Here is a 20,411-nt window from a genome sequence, read left to right as displayed (position 1 = left end):
GCAATACTTTTCTATGGTATCGAGTATTGCAATACTTTTCTATGGTATCGAAATTGAATCAAAATTTTGGTATCGTGACAACCCTACATGCATCTACTGTCAATTTCATTAGAGGTCGATTAACAATTAGTGAGTTGTATAGGTGCCGGTACTGATATTTCCTCCTATTGAATTACCACTCCCTCAGGCTCCTCCAGTCTACAGGTTACACATTATGATGATGCGCCAGTGCAGTACTGGCTCAGATCCTGCGGATAGGCATGGACAGCCCACCATCATCATGCTGCTCGGACACACAGGATGCTGCTTGCACGTCCATGACTTGTCTCCAATTTCACAAGTTAACCAATATAACTTCAGTGATCCCTACAAGGCTAGCCTGTATGGATCGTAGTATAAGAAACTTCAGATGCCAGCTACTATCAATATTAGACCTGTGAGGCCAATGCCAATAGAGCTGGCAGTGCTGACATCAACAAACACTTAGTAGGGTGCCCTTATCCTGATGCAGACTGAGTGATGTGCCGACTAGCGTTTCCTGGGAAAGACAAAACTCATGCCCAAACGTCACCATCACAGATAATGACGTGGGTACATCCCACCTACAGATGCATTGCATCAATGACACAGTATGTCGCTGTCAGATTAAAGGAAATTATATTGCGGCACTAGGAGATTGAGCGCGCTGACTGGATATGATGAAACAGGACTCCAGCTAACAAGGAGCTGGGTACTATGACTCATTGTCCTGACAATCTTCTGCATTCAAGTGGAGTAACTGAAGTGATAAATAGAAGCTCTACATGATTGTCACATTCATTTAATGAAGCAATCATATATGACTCAAAACAGGTCAATGTACTCGCAGATAAATAGGTTAGTGGATGATACATACGCCAGGTATAATCAGTATAGCAAAGGGCAAAAATGGAGCAAAGGAAATTATAGGAGAGTAAAAAAAAAAAAAATTCACTACACGTGAATGCAGTGGGTAAACACCAACATGATGCAACGGTATGGGACCAGCAGTAAAGATCGGTGAGCACTCATGAGATCGTAACACCTTTGGGAAGTCAGTTTGTGAAGACGTCTCTCTACTAAGTGGCAGCAGGGAGCAAGGATTATATTCTTGTGTCTATCTTGAGCACTTAAACAGTGCATACTATTCTAAATAGCATGATTCTGGATCAATAAAACTAAGACATCTGCAGTGATCCATAGAGACAGGTGATCACGAAACTTACTTTTGAAGAGGAGGCAATTGAGTAGTAACGGGCCTGCAGACGTGGTAATAATTCACAAAGATGATCAAGTGGTGGACGCAATGAAGGCATATCTTCTAGAATTGCCAGAATATTTCTTCTTGCTTCCAAAACCCAATTCAGATACAAGGCCTGGAAAGAAGGACATACCATGTGTTGACATAGAATTGAATAGCTGTTTAAGCCAAAAATTCTACAACAGCAAACTATACTTCAATATACAAAGTTAACATTTATCTTATCTACAAAATGCCAGCAGAACGAGATATAGTTTACTTGGCACTTACAAATAGTTTGTCAGCATTATGTCCTGGAGTATAACCGTGTACATTGCGCAGTCTGACCTCAATGCATTCGGAAAGTCTTCAGACTCTCACTTTTTTTAAGTTTTCCCACCATCAATCTGCACTCAATACCCCATAATGACAAAGTGAAGACAGAATCTTTAGAAGCTAATTTATTAAAAAGGAAAAATTAACATTTTGTATGGACATAAGTATTCAGACCTGGCCCTCCCATTTCTCTTGCTCATATTTGAGATGTTTCTACACCTTGACACGAGTCCATCTGTGGTAAATTCAGTTGACTGGACACGATTTGGAAAAACACACCTCTTTAAGGTCTCACAGCTGACAATGCACATCAGAGCAAAAATCAGGCCATGAGGAGGGAAGAACTTTCTGTAGAGCCCAGAGACAGGATTGTATGGAAGTACAGATCTGGAGAAGAGTATACAATGTCTGCTGTACTAAGAGTTCCCAAAAGCAGTGGCCTCCATAATTCTTAAATGGAAGAAGTTTGGAACAACCAGGACTCTCCCTAGAGCTATACGGCCCTCCAAACTAAGTAATTGGGGGAGAAGGGCCTTGGTAAAAGAACTGACCAAGAACCCAACTGACACTTTGGCTGAGCTCCAAAGATCTTGTGTGCAGATGGGAGAAACTTCCAGAAGGTCAACCATCACTGAAGCACTCCACCAATATGGTCTTTATGGCAGAGTGACCAGAAAGAAGCATCTTCTCAGTAAAAGGCACATAACAGTCCACCTGGAGTTTGCAAAAATAACCTAAAAAGGACTCTCAGACTGTGAGAAACAAGATTCTCTAATCTGATGACACCAAGACTGATCTTGGCCTCAGTTCTAAGGTACTGCCCAATACCATCACCACAATGAAGCGTGGTGGTGACAGCATCATGCTGTGGGAGTGTTTTTCAGCAACTGGGACAGACAAACTGGTCAGGTTGAGGAAATGCTGAATGGAGCAAACTACAGAGATATTTTCTTAATTAAAACCTAATTCAGAGTGCTCTGGACCTCAAACTGGGCCGACAGTTAACTTCCATCAAGACAACTCTGTGAATGGCCTTGAGTGATGCAGCCAGAGCCCTGACTTGATCCCAATCAAACATCTCTGGAAAGACGGGAAAATGGTTGTCCACCAACGATCACCATCCCACCTGACAGAGCTTGAGAAGATCTGCAGAGAAGAATGGCAGGAAATCCCCAAATCCAGGTGTGCAAACCTTGTGGCATCATACCCAAGAAGACTGGAGACTGTAATCACTGCCAAAGGTGCTTCATCTACGTACCGAGTAAAGACTCTGAATACTTAAAGACTCAGTGAAATATTTTCGTTTTTCCTTTTCAATAGATCATCAGATTTCGAACATTCTGTTTTCACTTTCTCATTATGGGGGACTGAGTGCAGAACGATGGGGGGGAAAAAACGTGATTTTCTTTCTAATTTTAGCACGTAGCTGCAACATAACAAAATGTGAAAAAAGTAAAAGGGTCTGAACACTTTTCCGAATGCCAACCATGGAGACACAGATCTATATAGATCTACCTAGGAGCTGTAGATCCAAAATAGCAAAACATTTTTAATTAAGGGTACTTTCACACTTGCGTTGTTGGATTCCGGCAGGCAGTTACGGCGTCTCAAATGCATTGCAATATCGGATCCGTCTCTCCAGTTGTCATCCGGAAAAATGGATCCGGTATTTATCTTTTTCACAATTTTAAAAGGTCTGCGCATTCGCAGACCGCAAAACCGGATCCGTTTTTCCGGAACACTAATTAATGCATTTCAATGGAAAATAATGCCGGATCCAGCATTCCAGCAAGTGTTCCGGAACTTTGGACAGAGAAAATACCGCAGCATGCTGCGGTATTTTCTCAGTCGAGAAACTGTACAGTGACTGAATTGCTTTCCATTCAGAATGCATTAGGATAAAACTGATCAGTTTTTTTCCGGTATCAGAAAAGTTTAACGCAAGTGTGAAAGTACCCTAAGACCTACTGTAAAGTTGCTTCATTTCATATTGTAGACTGGGCAATAAAAAACACAGCATGACCGTAAACGAATATAAGTGACGTGTAACGTCTTACAGCCCAGAATCTTTTCATCCACTTAAACAGTAGTAGTTATAGAATATCTAATAAACTACATTGGATTTCTGAGCTAAATTGATCCAGCTCTAAAACGGGAGGGAAAAATACAACTTCAAAGGAGGTTCCCCCCCAGGAACATTTATTAACTAATCATAAATGATAGGTGTTAGAGCTTCAAGTTTGGACACAGAGATAAAAAGTGACTATAAGAGCAGAGGAGATGAATGAAGCTGGCACACATATGGAGTACACTCTGGTCAAAACAGAAATGCTTGAGACTATAGTTGGGCATGTCCAACCTCTGCTCCATTCATCTTCCCTTGTGCCAAACGTACAGTTTTCTTGTGACTGGTGGTTCCACCGCATCCAAACTACCATAAAGTACTATATATGTAGAAAAAAAAAAATATATATGAATATGCCTTTAATTGATGAAAGGCATTTATGAACATTAAATATTTAAGGGAAGGGGGGGGGGGGGGGGTATTTCATCACAGACAACCACTTTAATATGAGAGTCACAGGCAGCTCTGACTCCTGAAACTCCCAGAAGTCGAATTTTGGATTCGGACAACTATACATTTCCTTTGCAGGAGTGTGAATGGAGTATGACATGGTGGTCAGTGGCCTTTCATGTCAATACATCAGGGATGCTCAACCTGCAGCCCTCCTATGCCCTGCTGTAGGTTGATAGCTGTAGGCTGTCCAGGCATGCTGGGCGTTGTAGTTTTGCAACAGCTGGAGGGCCGCAAGTTGAGCATCCCTGCAATACATGAATGCTCTAGCCTGGGCATATGGCAAGGCCCTCTTAATATCGATACATCCACCTATAAGTAAAATTATTTTAGGAACGCTGTGGCGTATACATGCATAATACAAGCAACACACAGTACAATATTACACTGCCAATTATTTCCCAGGATCCTGGCTTACTTTGCCATCAGATGATGAAGAGGCCATTTTACGCAGATTCTCTTGCTCTTTAGGATCGGTGGCATACTGGGCAAGCTCATAAAGTACATTGGTACGAGGTGGATTGGTGATATCCAAGTAATAGGTAAGAGCTGTGCGATAAGAGGTAGGACAAGGGAATGGATGCTTCTTGTTTGATTCCTCTGCAAGAACAATAAATGATGCCAGGATATTAGATCAATTTCAAAGCATTGAATGAAAATGAAGCTGGTTACCATGGTTTAGGAAATTCATCATTATTTCCAGGGGAAGCTGGGGCCATGTATTTGCAGAATGAACTCACACAACAGTGTCAGAATAAGGGCTCATTCACACGACTGTATGAATGAGTCCACATCCGTTTCACAATTTTGCAGAATGGGTGTGGACCAATTTATTTCATGGGGCTGCAAAAGATGCGGACATCACACCGTGTGCTGTCCGCATCCATAGTTCCGTTCTGCGGCCCCACAAAAAATATAAAGCATGTCCTATTCTTGTCTACAATTTCATTTTCTATGATAGCGGACCAGCGGTGGCCATGTGCGGTCTGCAAATTGCGGAACGCACACGGGCCGGTATCCGTGTTTTGCAGATCCACTACTTTTTTGCAGTGTGGACAGTCGGATGCGGATCGCAGACCCCATTCAAGTTCTGCGATCCGCATGCAGCGGCCCCACTGTCGGTGCCTGTGCATTGCGGACCGCAATTTGCGATCCGATACATGGGCCCGGCCAGCACACATTCGTGTGTATGAGGCCTTACATGAACTTTTTTCCACTGCTCCACAAAGAGAGAGAAGCACAAAGTTACAAAGTACCAGCAGAAGGCACAAAGTCTGGGCAATCTATTCTTATCTCAGTTTCACAGAAAAGCATACACCATCCAGAACATCACGTGTAGCAATGTGTTCCCTGCCGGTGTGTTAAGCTATGAGGTCAGGGACAAAGTATACCTTAAAACCGCATTGCTTAGAAAAACGTACCATCAAGATTGTTCAAAGATATCACAGTGTCAAGGTCTACTCCCAGAAGTTCTCCGAGTTTGTTAACTATTGAGGATTCATTAGCTGGATAAACTGCCACGTGATCTCCTGACTCGTACCTAAAGGGAAATGGACAGACTTTAGGAAATCACATTTTGATTGCTTTTCAAATCAGAAATATGATAGCAAAAATACAATAGCAAAGCAAAGTTATAGATGATTCAGGCTTCAGAGCTGCAATTCCTCAGCTAGATCAGTTGCTCAGGTTATTTACATTCTAAGACGTTACATCATCCGATATAGGAAAAACAAATTTATGGAATTAGGTCTTTTTTCAACCGTATTAACTATGTAACTATTCCACTATATTATACAGTCCAAGTCAATGGGACAAAGTTACAGTACCCAAGGTAGCCACTATTATACGTGTACAGCATTGCAGGCTATGGAGCAATGTAAACGACGACAGTCCACAGCACCACTGCCTCAAACGGATCATCCAATTATATGCAATTTAAACATTAGAAGTAAAACATAAAATTACCTGATTTTTGAGTCCGTGATATCAAGTTCCAGATGCATCAAATGCCTCTCTCCACCTTGGTTAAGTTTTCGGTTAGCAGTTACACTGGACAGGAATGGATTTTTTGCATCAAAAGGTCTGTTGGTAAAGGATAATATTCACTCAAATTTTATTTTTAAAGAAATACTGAATACTTAATAAAAATAAAAAAAAAGCCAATCATTCTCCTTTACAAGGGGGTTGTGCCAAGTATCCACAGGATAGAAGTTAAATGATCTCTGGGGACCTGCCTGCTAGAATCCCCACTGATCCCAAAAAACAGGGTCCCATGTCCCTGTCCTGAGGCACCATTCATTCTCACTGCTCAGCTATTTATGGCTGTCACACAGACAATGAATGGAGCGGCAGAGCCAGGACGGGGACATGGGACCCTGTTCTCAGGATGGGTGGGGGTACCAGTCGGCAGACCCCTGGGGGTAACAAAAAAAAACACCGGAACACAGAAAAACACCTTGTTATAAAAAATTAAAAGCATTTAGGAATTTACAATGGGTCATTTTGAAGAATAAAAACTGCTGCTGTCAAATTCTTCAGGAATCCATCCTAATCTGTGCCAAAGTGCACAGCACAAAGGAGCCATATCTAAAGGCCCCTTCACACTGCCTTACATAAGCATTCCTTCCCAGCAATCGCCTGCTCGTCATCGCTCTTCATGATACAGAATCATTGTTTGCTGGCAGTAGAGCGTGTTTAGACAGCACAATCTGCTGCCGGGAAACAATGATTTAGGTGTCCGCACCAACGATCCTATTACCCGATGAACGTTCATCGGGCAATCTGTGGCACCTTCACATCAGCCGATTATTGCCAACGAGTGTACGTACAAACCCTCGTTAGCGATAATCCCAAACGTCGGCAATCTGCAGGGACCTTGAGCCCTGCTCCCATCTCTGCCTGCGTCAGCACTGTGAAGGACTATATTATGTACAGATCACAGCTGAGATAAGAGCTCATCTATGTCCGTCTGCTTCGGTACACACAAGCTGAAGGGACGAGACACACCGCTGTGGGCGAGGTGTGTCATTAGAAAACACTTCAGCTTGTGTGTAGGTGAGCTCCAGGCACACCGACACAGAGGAGCCCTTATCTCAGCTGTAATCTGTACACCGACAGGGAGAGGAAGGAGCAGGGCTCCAGCTCTGTGCTGTGTAATCTAACACAGGCTGTCCTGCTGTGTGATTAGGACAGATTCCATGTTAAGGAATCTGACAGCAGCCATTGTAATAGCTGCCCCCTAGACAAAACAAGCCATTATAGATAAAGGTATTTAGGAATTTATTTATAAAAACCAGTTTTTTTCCTGCAGAACTCCCTTTAGAATTTGTTGCAGACATTTCTGCAACTCTCCCATTGATCTGAATGGGTCTTAGAGGAATCCTTGTGCTTGCTGCTAAAATGACTCCATTCAGATAAATGGAACAGATTTTCAATTGCAGAGATTTCAATAACAAATATGCCTACCCTTCTAAAACCTCTAAGCGCAGCGCAGAAGTGATTATTTTGTAGAGGACCAAAAAGCACAAAGAAAAGGCACCCCAACGTATATGCATGGTACTGTTCCTCCAAGGAAGCTGGCATGTGGCAGAGAGTGCAGGAGCAGATATAAACCCCATCAAACCCCATTTATAGACATCAGCTGAAATAGAGGGAAAAGCAACTTACGGTTTTTGTATCTCATAGCTCTTAAGACGGCCCATCTCTCCGGTGTACACCTTGTTCATATTCTCGTCTGTGTACACTACAAGTTCATACTGACGAATACTGGCGGAAAAAAAGACAGAGATGGCATTTGATAACTTGGTGTACAACCACACATTCCTTCCTGATATAAGATTTCTATGTGTTTTTTTTTCACATATATGTGCCAGTTAGGCTACTTTCACCCTTTCGGCAGAGTGATCCGGCAAGCAGTTCTATCGCTAGAACTGCCTGCCGGATCCGGCAAAACGTTTGAAAACTGAATGCATTTTAAGACTGATCAGGATCCTGATCCGTCTTAAAAATGCATTGCAAGAACGGATCCGTCTGTCAGTTTGTCGAACGGGTCCGTTTCGATTTTTATTATTTTTTTTATTCCGGTATTTTGAATGCCGGAACTGGCACTAATACATTCCTATGGAAAAAATGCCGAATCCGGCATTAAGGCAAGTCTTCAGTTTTTTTGGCCGGAGATAAAACCGTAGCATGCTGCGGTTTTATCTTTTGCCTGATCAGTCAAAACGACTGAACTGAAGACATCCTGATACATCCTGAACGGATTGCTCTCCATTCAGAATGCATTAGGATAAAACTGATCAGTTCTTTTCCGGTATTGAGCCCTTTTGACGGAACTCAGTGCCGGAAAAGAAAAACGCTGGTGTGAAAGTACCCTTAGTAGATTATTACTCACCATAAGTACCTATACAGTTTTTATTAGTATGCCTTTCTTTATCAAGAAAAGCAAATATAGTATCAATCAAAGCCAAGAATCTGTACTTTGCTATTGCTACGCACCTAGACTACAAAGCCACAGGAGACTAAACAAGCAATTAGTGCTGCAACCTACCTGGATTCATCTCCTGTTGCTTCCACGCCAAAATGTTCGCACACTGCAGGCCAAAACTGCTCACGCCAAGTGATAAAATCTTCTTCCAGGCTGCGAGATAAGAGAGCAGATAATTAGCAATAATGGTGAGGATTCATTTACCATCTTTCAAGAAAATCTAACTTAAAGTGGTATTCTAGTTATGAAAAGTTATCCCTTATCTACAGGACAGGGGATAACTATTAGATTGGTGGATGTCCGGTACCCCCATTGATCAGGAGCGCAGTGACCCCGTACCCTGTAGAGCCTGCTGAAATGAACAGAGCAGCCGGTCAGAAATGCATGCAGCCGCTCCATTCATTTCTACGAGTGCTATACTCTGCTATCTTGGGAACTCCCATTGAAATGAATGGAGCAGCCGCACCAATGCCTGACCGGCAACTCTAACAAGACACTGCAACCGCTTCACTCTAAGGCCCCTTTCACACAAGCGAGTTTTCCGTGCGGATGCAATGCATGAGGTGAACGCATAGGACCTGCACTGAATTCGGACCCATTCATTTCAATGGGTCTGTGTACATGAGCGTTTTTATTTTTTCACGCATCAGTTCTGCATTGTGTGAAAATCACAGCATGTTCTATATTCTGCGTTTTTCACGCAGCCCTGGCCCCATAGAAGCGAATGGGGCTTCAGTGAAAAACGCATTGCATCCGGAAGCAAGTGCGGATGTAATGCGTTTTTCACTGATGGTTGCTAAGAGATGTTTGTAAACCTTCAGTTTTTATCACGCACGTGAAAAACGCATCAAAACGCATTGCACCTGTGTGGAAAAAAACTTAACAACTGAACGCAATCGCAGACAAAACTGACTGAACTTGCTTGCAAAATGGTGCGAGTTTCACTGAACGCACCCAGAGCCAATCCGTCACGCTCGTGTGAAAGAGGCCTGAGGATCAGTGAGGGTCCCGGAGGTCATACCACCATCAATTTTAAAGCGATGGCATAGCCTAGCGATTAGAATAACCCTTTAATGGTGCAATATTGAAATAATGGAAATCAGTACTTGCTCTGAAACAGTTCTGAGCTTCGCAGAGCATTGCAACTCTCGAGTAGACAACTGATGGGGGTTTAGCTCACAGACCCCACTAATGGAATCAACTGACAACTTTCTGTGATATTTAGAAAATGCATTAAAGATGGCCTTTCCTTGTAATATGCACATACATTACATACACTATGAAACAAGGTAATCTATCAGTATGTACAAGGAACAGAAGTACAACATGGGGTACTTACTTGCCATCATCATCTCCCATTCCTAGTTCAAAGATTCTTTCTGCACCCAGCTCTTCTAGTCTTTTATCCAAGTATTTGCCCATGGCATTAAAGTGCTCATATGTCTTATTTCCAAGGCCAAATACCTAATAAAAGGAAGGAGAAACCATTGTGAGGTTCAGAGAGGAAAAGGCAAAAAAGGATGAGATTTCTGGCACTTATTCCAGGCTTTACACCCCTTTTTGCATGTAAATACTTCAAAACTCGAGTGCCAGCCCTCCCCACCCCCATGTCACCCTCTATGTAGACAGACCAGAATTTTTGTCGCCAGATTGCGCTCATTAGCACCTTTCACTATAAACAATCGCACTTACTGCAAACTTTAGACCAGACAGATCAACGTCCGCTTCTTGCAACCAATCATAGAAGTCCTGGGCATTATCTGTAGGGTCCCCTTCACCATATGTAGCCATGCAGAATACAGCAAGAGAGTTTTCAATGTCCTTAAGACGACCAAGATCCACCTGCAGAAAAAAAAAAATGCTATAATTTACTGGGCATGCAAAAAACAGAATTTAAATATACTTTTTTGCATTCATCGGTTAGTGAGCAAAAATTGGGGAAATAAAGAGAAAATCTGGAAACCATTTAGCAGAAATGTTCAGAAAAAAAAAAAAAGAGCATGGCGTTCTGCCTTTTGACACAATTACATTATTCCTGGAATACTAAGACGGCCGCAATATTATAAATTGCCAGAATTTGACTGCCCGGCAATCATAACGTTCGCGATTCCCACCGCACACTAATGAAGCATGCCGATTTGGCCCTAAATGTTACTAATTCAGCCCTGGTTAAAATTCAAGCATGAGTGAAGAATGCCTGTGTCTAGCTTCCACCGTCTGGTCGCCTTCTTTAACATGAGAATAGGTTGCTTTTCAGCGTTTGGATGGTCTCTATAGAGAGGCTGTTTTTAATTACTTCTATTAGCTGCATGCACCGTCCATTGGAGGAGCGCTGTAATTGATTAAACATGCAGTCAGTGGCACAAGGAATCCAGGCAGCTCTGCACACAAGACTCAACAGCCGAACAATCCAGTCTCAAAACACAATTACCACATCACAGTCAAGTTACTGGCGGAGATTTAGCAAAATGCTGTAAAGAAAGACTGGCTTGGTTGGTTGAAATGGGCAAATAAGCCAGTTTTCCTTTACACCAGCTTTGATAAATTTGCTCCATTGTGTTACTTATGTAGAAAAAAGTTAAACATTAAATGCATTTAAAGAGGACCTTTCACCAGAATAAAACCTCTAAACTGACTATACAGACGTGTAGAGCGGCGCCCAAGGATCCCCCTGCACTTACGGTTATACCTGGGCGCCGCTCTGTTCTCCCGGTATAGCCTCCGGTATCTTCATAGTTAGGCCCCACCCAGGGGAACCTGACGGCGTCTCTTTCTCCTATGCTGTAGCGCTGGCCAATCGCAGCGCTCAGCTCATAGCCTGAGAGGTTTTTTTTTCTCTCAGGCTATGAGCTGAGCGCTGCGATTGGCCAGCGCTACAGCATGGGAGAAGGAGACCGCGGCAGGTTCCCCTGGGTGGAGCCTAACATGTGAAGATACCGGAGGCTATACCGGGCAAACGGAGCGGCGCCCAGGTATAACCGTAAGTGCAGGGGGATCCTTGGGCGCCGCTCTACACGTCTGTATAGTCAGTTTAGAGGTTTTATTCTGGTGAAAGGTCCTCTTTAAAGTACAAATAATTCACTTAAAGTGTAACTGCCATTTCACTATCATTCCTAACACGTGATGATGAAGGGAAGATATTCATGAAGCTTTATTGTTCAGTTATTTTTACCTTTCTGATGTCTGTATTCAGCCCTTAGCAACCCTATTTCTCTGTGCCTCTATTTCAGCATCTTCCCAAGATGGCCTCTGCTGCTCTTCCTGTGATGATCTTTGCCCTTCCTTGAGGCCATCCTGTATTTCCCTCACTTCCCATAAGCCCTTGCTCTCCTCACATGAACTAGCAGGACCAATCAGAACGCAGATAACTCCCCACAGTACCCAGAGCAGTGTGTATCCTCACATACAGCTAACCAGAGACAAGCCCTGCAATTACATTAAATCAGTAAGCATTTATTTTAACCTCTTAATAGCCAGCTGTCCCTCATTGTCTTCCAGATTGACAGGGAGGGGGGGGGGGGGGAGCTACTCTAGCTGCTTACATCTCTGGTTTGGTACCAGCTAGAAATATGGACATTCCAAGCTTTCAGACAATACCAGAATTACATACAATCCATTTAGTACACGGGAAGATATCAATGATAGAAATCGGGATGCTGTGAATGAAGCTGAAAGTTAAAGTAAAAGCAGATTTTACCCGCGATTATTCCCGACTATTTCTAACAGTGATTTCTCCTCTGTTGCTTGGACTAGTTGAAAATTTTTTAAAAAAATGCAATAAAAAAATGGTTTTCCTACAAAAAGGTGTATATAGCCTTTAAAAGAGAAACAAACAGTCACCATGGAAATCCAGTACAATCTGCTGGCAGTACATTATAGAGCAGAAGAAGTAAATCAGTAGGATATACTTTTATGGGAAAAGATTCAGCAAAACATGAAATTTATTTAAATCTCTGCTCTTTCTGAACACAGTAGCCATGCGGGCGGTGTTACCAGGAATGAATTGATTCCCTGTAGAAGTGCATACAGATAGGGAAATGTAAATCACTGATAAGACGGCCCTCTTGGCTAATGAGCTCAGAAAGAGCAGAGTTAAATAAATTACAATTTTGCAGAATCATTTCCCATAAAACTATCAATCTGCTCAGCTCCTCCTGCTCTATAACATACTGCACCACATTTTCAAGGTGATAACAGGTCCTCTTAAAGATGGAATTTATCAAGAGGGTAGAGCTCCTGATAAATGACCAATAACAATAAGCTGGTAGTAGATGCTGGTGCCCACTGTATCAGGTGGCGGTAACAAACAGCGTCTGGGCAGGAGGAATTATAAAAACCATCTTGCTACTGCATTACTAGAAACTATCTGTGGAAATGTTCACAGGAACACTCTGACCTCATGAAGAGGAAAGGGCTGCAGACCACTATAAGGATACTATACTAATACTATACTACTACTCATACTAAACTCACCATTTCAAATTCTTCAGGGTCAGCAGACATACCACGCATACCGTAGCGGTGAGCATCCTTAGCAAGACGATTAGAAAACTCTTCTCCAGTTCCTGTCTGAGATCCATAGAATACCACTATATTTTTGCCCTAAAAAAAAAATAAAAAAAATGTTTATTACCGGCAATAAAAGAATGTCTCCATTACACACAAGTTTTCATTTTTAAATATGTACAGGTAATGTGCGGTCAATCCACATTAATTGGTGCGGATTTGTGTGCGTATTCGGTGCAGATTTTCCACATGCGGATTTTACTAAGTGAATGAAGAAAATCCGGTCAGGAAAAATAAAATAAATTGACATGCTGCAGATTTTAAAATCCGCACGCAATCCTGATCGTGTGCATTTAGCCTTAGGGTCCATTCACATGTCCGTGTGCGTTTTGTGGATCCACGGATCCGTGAATCCGCAACACACTGACATCGCCGGCACTTAACAGAAAATGCCTATTCTTGTCCGCAATTGCGGACAAGAATAGGACATGTTCTATTTGTTTTCGGGATCGGAATTGCGGACCCATTGTGCTGCCCCATAGAAATGAATGGGTCCGAAATGCTTTGCGGAACGAAATTGCGGACGTGTGAATAGACCCCTATTGTGACTCCATTCCCTCAGGCTATCTTATCTCCACTTACCATTCTGCTGAATGTTGGGGCCTGGAGGAGGCTAGATCTGCTGGAAAGAAGCGGACTATAGTCTTTCTCAATGGGATTAGAGACTAGAAGAGTATCAGCACCCATAATCACCAAATCTAACATATCTTGCTCCTGGCTTTACATTTAGTGTTCCTTCATGGTTATATGCATGTGGCGTACGTATCTATGCCCACTCATGAAACTTAAGTGTCTAAATTATAATCATTATTACAATAAATGGTCTCCCACTTTCCAGGCTGAATCAGACTATTGACATCACCAGAACTTGAGAACCAGATGGGCTGGATATCCATAAGATTAAGGATCCATTCATACGTCCACAAAATGGGTCCGCATCCGTTCCGCAATTTTGCGGAACAGGTGAAGACCCATTCATTTTCAATGGGGCCGGAATGTGCTGTCCGCATCCGCAATTCCGGATCCACAAAAAATAGAACATGTCCTATTCTTGTCTGCAATTGCGGACAAGAAAAGGCATTTTCTATGAAAGTGCTGGCGATGTGCGGTCCACAAAATGCGGAACGCACATTGCCAGTGTCCGTGCTTTGCGGATCCACAAAACACATACGGACGTGTAAATGGACCCTAAAGGGGTTATCAGGAAGTAATATTGATGCCCTATCCTTTAAAAGGTCTGTTTACACAGACCGATATAACTGGAAATTATAGGGAATAAACTAAACGTTGCCGATAATTTCCAGATCATCACAGGAGGATTGGGCTGCATTTAAATGCAGCAATCGCCTCCGGTGTGTGGGGACAAGTGATCGACACAGTGATCGCTTGTCCCCATAAAGAATTATTGACAACACGATCTGCTACATAGGAACAATCATTTTTGGTGCCAGCCAAAAGATATGATGCTCGTTCATCGGGTGATCGCCGGCCAATTATCTGGAATGAGCCAATAATCGACCTGATTATCCGTCCGCGTATAAGGACCTTTAGTATTAGGCGACAAAATGGACTGTGTTATCATGATTAGACCACTTCTACAACCGTTCAGCTTACCGTCTTTTTCATCTTTTCCACAAAGCTGCTTTCTCGGGAGTTGGATGATGCTCTGCAAATAATAAAATAGCAATGGTTATTGGAGAAGAAACTTTCTTTTGCACCAGTCAGGACTCAAAAAGATGCAGACATTTGGTCCTCAAGAGCATTTGTGGCAATAACCACTGTCCTTATGGTAATAAAACTGGTGTGTACAGTCAGCATCTATGCATCAAACACCCAATAATTCTTCATAACCCGAATAGGATTCAACATGCAGTCAGATATTATGTGTTGTCAATAGGAAACTGTCTCGGCAGAGTTCACATCTGGGTTGGATGAAAGCGTCAAAAATGCAGGATAAAAAAGCGCAGCATGCAGCACTATTTTGTCTGGTAAAATGGCAGACGCCTGGATGGACCAGATTATAGTCAAATCAGATCAGTCATACGGATACTTGTTTTTCCTTTGCTTGCCTTCTCTTTTTCTGTTCTTATGATGGAGAGTTGAGCGAAGCCCAATTCAGTCACACAGAAATACTTTCTTGGTGAAATCACCAAAATGAGTCTCCTTCGAGGATTTAGTCTCTATTCACAGCATAACCTTCCAGGTAGCGAGGACAGTCAGACTGCTGCAGCAAAAAGCTGAATATTGGCTGCAATCTTTCACACTGTATTTATCCTTTGTAATAAGTGGCTGCATTCTAGGGAATTGTACTGAAGTGCACAAAGCTCCATAGGAGGAAGGCATGGTTTTCAGAGACCAGAGAAAGTCAGAAGTTCTGCAACCTTCTACCAAACTTTGTGCATTTTCCTGATCTCTGCTTTCCATCAGTGAATGGAATAAAAGAAACAAAAATATCTAAAAAGCATAAACAAGGCCTAAAAGACATAAGTGGTTTAATTGTGTGGTTGCAATCATAATTCTCCATTTTATGCCTAAAAGACATATTTGGTTCGATTGTGTGGTTGCAATCACAGTCCTGGTGTTTTTTTTAGCTTTATTATATTACGACAAACCTTCTGTACAAACACTGTGGCAGACACATCAATCCGATAAGTGATAAAAGCAAGAATCTCGTTTGCAAAAAAAAAAAGAAAAACATTACATAAAAAGGGGAGTGCAGTGACTGGGCATGCCCGAGCTCAACTCCCAAAGAGAGGAAATATGAGCCTTCTGTTCTCACGAGCAACAAGTTCAAATGGAAACAAAACCAAGAAAACCTGCCCCGCTCCAACTTTCTCAGCTGTATCAATGCCTTCTCCCCACGTTCATACATTATACACTCACCCTACTACAATGACATCCTCCTGAGGGACGGAGCTTAAGCATCCCATCCTTAAAGAGTCCTTCTTGGTTTGCTACTCAAGTCAGGCTAGATTAAAGAGAAGAATCTCCCAGATGCCGGTAGACGGCAATGCAGATGTTGCTTCATTTTCAAGTGCTCAACTTAGTCCGGAAAGAATGAAAAAAATAAAATAAAATCTGAAGACTACACCGAGAAAGCAAATGTTGTTCCAACCATTTACTTGAGTTCTGAGTGCACCCCTCCAGAGAAAAGAGGTCTTGAAAATCACTCTGGCAGCACACAAGAAACACTGGAGGGGGGAAAAAAAAGAAAAGCAAAAGAATCCTTCACATCTGGCAAGAATGAAAAAAGAATGGGAAGGGAGAATGAAAGATCCCAAGAACCACTGCTTCTCAGTTCCCTCTCTACCCCTCCTCCTTTCTTCCTCTTCTCGCTCTTTATCTGTGTGGAACAAGTAAGCCCACACTCCCCTTCCTTCCGCCACCATCTGGTTTCCCAGGAAACTGCTTTGTATCAAAGACGGGATCCTCTTCTTGCTTCAAACACACAAATGCTACTTTCCAACCTGACTTCCGAACCTTAGGGCTGGCTGAAGCAGAGAGAGGTGCACTGAAGTAGACCGCCACAAAAGTTCTAGTGGAAAGCCTCCAAAGAAAACCTGACTGCCGGAAGTTTAACGTGAATGACTTGCTCAAAATAAGGGCTCATGCACACGACTATGTATTTTGCGGACCGCAAAAAATACAGATAACTTCTGTGTGCATTCCGTGTGCATTAAGCTGGCCCTTAATAGAAAAGTACTATCCTTGTCCGTAATACGGACAATAATAGGACATGTTCTATTTTTTGGTGGAACAGAAGTACGGACATACGGAAACAGAATGCACACGGAGTAAGTTCCATTTTTGTTTTGCAAACCCATTGAAATTAATGGTTCCACATACTGTCTGCAAAAAACAAAACAAGAAAAACACGGAACGGACGCTGAAAGAAAATAGGTTTGTGTGCATGACCCAGGGGCGTAACTACCATAACGGCAGACCATGCGACTGCTATGGGGCCCAAGGCAAGAGGGGGCCCAGTTGGGATTATCTCCTCGTCTACTGGGGGTGAAAACTTGGTCAGGACTCTACCTTCTAAAGAAACAACTTTTTAGCAAATAAGGTAGTGGAATAAATGGCTCAAGGGTCATTCAAAAGGGTTTAGGCAGAAACCCTTCTGTCTTGTGTGGGGGCCAGGTTTGATCCTTGCTATGGGGCCCTTACTTCTCTATGTACGCCACTACATGAGCCCTAAGGCAATTTTCACATTTGCGGCACAGCTCTCCGGCAGGCTGTTCTGGCTCTATAAATATATCACATAATCGACCCAGTCCAATAAACACCATAAAAAAAATTTAAAAAAATAACGGTCAAAAAAAGCAATTTTTGTCACCTTACATCACAAAAAGTGCAACACCAAGTGATCAAAAAGGTGTATGTCCCACAAAATGGTACCAATAAAACAGTTACCTCATCCCGCAAAAAATAAGCCCCTACATAAGAAAATCTCTCAAAAAATAAAAAATAACTATAGCTCTCAGAACATGGACACATTAAAACATAATTTTTTTGTTTCAAAAATGCTATTGTGTAAAACTTTAATAAATAAGTATACATATTCGGTATCGCCACGTCCGTAACAATCTGCTCTATGAAAATGTCACTTGACCGAACCCCTCAGGTGAACGCTGTAAAAATAAATAAAAACTGTGCTAAAACAACCAATTTTTTCGTCACCTTGCCCCATAAAGTGTTATAATGAATGATCAAAAAAAATCATATGTACCCCAAAATAGTACCAATAAAACTGGCACCTTATCTCCTCGTTTCCAAAATTGGATCACTTCTTGGGAGTTTCTACTGTAAGGGTGCATCAGGGGGGCTTCAAATGGGACATGGCATCTAAAAACCATGTGGAGTTCCTTTTCTTCTGCGCCCTGCCGTGTGCCCATACAGCAGTTTATGACCACATGTGGGGCGTTTCTGTAAACAGCAGAATCAGGGTAATAAATATTGAGTTTTTTGTTTGGCTGCTAACCCTTGATGTGTTAAAGAAAAAAATGGATTAAAATGGAAAATCTGCCAAAAAAGTAAAATTAAAAAATTTGATCTCTATTTTCCTTTAATTCTTGTGGAACGCCTAAAGGGTTAACAAAGTTTGTAAAATCGGTTTTAAGTAACTTGAGGGGTGTAGTTTCTACAATGGGGTCATTTATGGGGGTATCCACTATGTAGGCCCCACAAAGTGACTTCAGACCTGAACTAGTCCTTAAAAAGTGGGTTTTGGCAATTTTCTTAAAAATTTTAAGAATTGCTTCTAAAAGTCTAAGCCTTCAAACGGCCTAAAAAAATAAAATGACATTTCCAAAATGATGCCAACATAAAGTAGACATATAGGGAATGTTGAGTAATAAATATTTTATGAGGTATCACTTTGTTTTAAAAGCAGAGAAATAGAAACTTTGAAAATTTAGAATTTTTCAAAAATTCGGGATTTTTTTTCATAAATAAAGGTGAAAACTATTGACTCAAATTTATGACCATCATGAAGTACAATGTGTCACGAGAAAACAATCTCTGAATGCTTTGGATAAGTAAAAGCGTTCCAAAGTTATTACCACATAAAGTGAGATATGTCAGATTAGCAAAATTAGGCCTGGTGAGGAAGGGGGCAAATGGCCCGGATGTGAAGTGGTTAAGGCCGTAATTTAGACCTTAAGGCCGAAAGCACACGGCCGTGAGCGGTCCGTGGTATCCCGGCCTGGCATCCTGCTGACAGCAGGAGCGCACGGAGTCATTGGTTGCTATGACACCATGCGCTTCGTGCCGCCGCTGCACTACAGTAATACACTTGTATGATCTATACGAGTGTATTACTGTAGTGCAGCGGTGGCATGAAGCGCACGGCGTCATAGCAAGCCGTGTGCATTCGGCCTAAGGGTAATAGGCCTCAGACAAAATATAATGTCCAGCAGTATTGATCCCTTTAAAACATAACTTTTACTATTCAATTTGTAAAATAATACCACCGTAGTGGTTCACCAGTGAACAATGATAAGACGAACAACAATAATCAAAAGATACAAAATGCTCCTGGGAGCCAGCCGTGGATACACCTGTAAAGTGGTGAGTAAACACAAGGCAGCTAGGGGGAGCAGTGGGTGAAACTGAACTTTCCCTACGCTCGCCCTGGCTAAGACCTCAGCCCAGGGACGTCCCCTGATGGTGGAGACTCCCTGTCCTCGTTCCTGGGCTGACTGCCCTGCGTTTACCCTCCTCTCCAACAATAACAAAATATGCTCCCCAGGAAGCTGACGGGTGTAGTAATGCGTCCCTGGTAACTAAATACCCTCAGGGACACCGATCGATAAAGACCAGATCAATTTGCAGGTGAATTGGATAGATATCACCTATATAAATGTGGGACCAAGCACAGGGGCATCATAACGGTGCGTTCCCAGGCTGGTTCCACAAAAGCCCCTACGCGTTTCCCCTATTGCTAGGTTCATCAGGGGGCATTCACAGTCAGAGATACAACCATCATCAAATGATAAATCAAAGATACTTAGGATATAGTTGAGGCAACAGGACCAGAGACACAGATGATATTAAGCATAGGACCAAGGGACCCGTTTGATATGTCCCACTTAATGTCCTGTGCAATCAGGAGGCTAGAGGGCCCAAAAGATAAGGGCCAGCACTTCACCCAGGAAGATTTGAGCTGCGTCCTGGTAGCGTCCTGGTAGGCCTCAGACAATTCTAGTCCATTTTGCAGGAAGTCTAGTATCTTATTAATCGGCAGAGAAGAAGTGTTCGGATGATCCTCTCCCAGCCAACTGCAAAATCTTTTCCAGACTTTAAGATAAATGGCTGATGTGATTCTCTTCCTGGTTGCCTTAAGGGTAAGGATTACTCTGTCTGAGAGCATGTTCTCCCTAAAGGGTATTTTCCAAGGCTCCTCTAATGCCAACTGTCTCAGGATTGAGAACCAGCTTCTCTTTGGCCAGTGGGGAGCTACTAAGATTACTGTTGTTGTTTCCTTCTGTAATTTTTGTAGTAAGCGATGAATCAGCGGAAAGGGTGGAAACGCATAGATTAGGTCCTACTCCCATATAATTGATAGAGCATCTATTGCCCATGGTCTGTCTCTTGGATTTATTGAACATTAGTGTCGGACCTGGGCATTTTTTCCTGGTGGAAAACAGGTCCATCTCTGGTAGTCCCCATCTGGCGGTGATGTCGTGAAA

The 20,411-nt window shown here is 42.5% G+C and overlaps 1 protein-coding gene across 5 annotated transcripts in view; it reads right to left on the bottom strand.

Moving 5' to 3' along the window:
- The window catches only part of LOC120995475 (NADPH--cytochrome P450 reductase), an 89,160-nt gene that overhangs the window by 9,702 nt on the left and 59,047 nt on the right, over positions 1–20,411 (bottom strand). For all 5 annotated transcript variants that reach the window (XM_040424716.1, XM_040424715.1, XM_040424712.1 and 2 more), the window contains exons 3-12: positions 14,836–14,887; positions 13,129–13,257; positions 10,348–10,497; positions 9,995–10,119; positions 8,719–8,808; positions 7,836–7,934; positions 6,135–6,251; positions 5,591–5,709; positions 4,588–4,769; positions 1,245–1,394 (exon numbers count right to left, since the gene is read on the bottom strand). In XM_040424716.1, the coding sequence (XP_040280650.1) occupies positions 1,245–1,394; positions 4,588–4,769; positions 5,591–5,709; positions 6,135–6,251; positions 7,836–7,934; positions 8,719–8,808; positions 9,995–10,119; positions 10,348–10,497; positions 13,129–13,257; positions 14,836–14,887 (1,213 nt within the window). The remainder of the gene's footprint in view (positions 1–1,244; positions 1,395–4,587; positions 4,770–5,590; positions 5,710–6,134; positions 6,252–7,835; positions 7,935–8,718; positions 8,809–9,994; positions 10,120–10,347; positions 10,498–13,128; positions 13,258–14,835; positions 14,888–20,411) is intronic.

This window comes from Bufo bufo, chromosome 3 (genome assembly GCF_905171765.1).
Source record: "Bufo bufo chromosome 3, aBufBuf1.1, whole genome shotgun sequence".
In the NCBI taxonomy this organism is placed as follows: Eukaryota; Metazoa; Chordata; class Amphibia; order Anura; family Bufonidae; genus Bufo; species Bufo bufo.
This window is presented reverse-complemented; position numbering and strand designations above follow the sequence as displayed.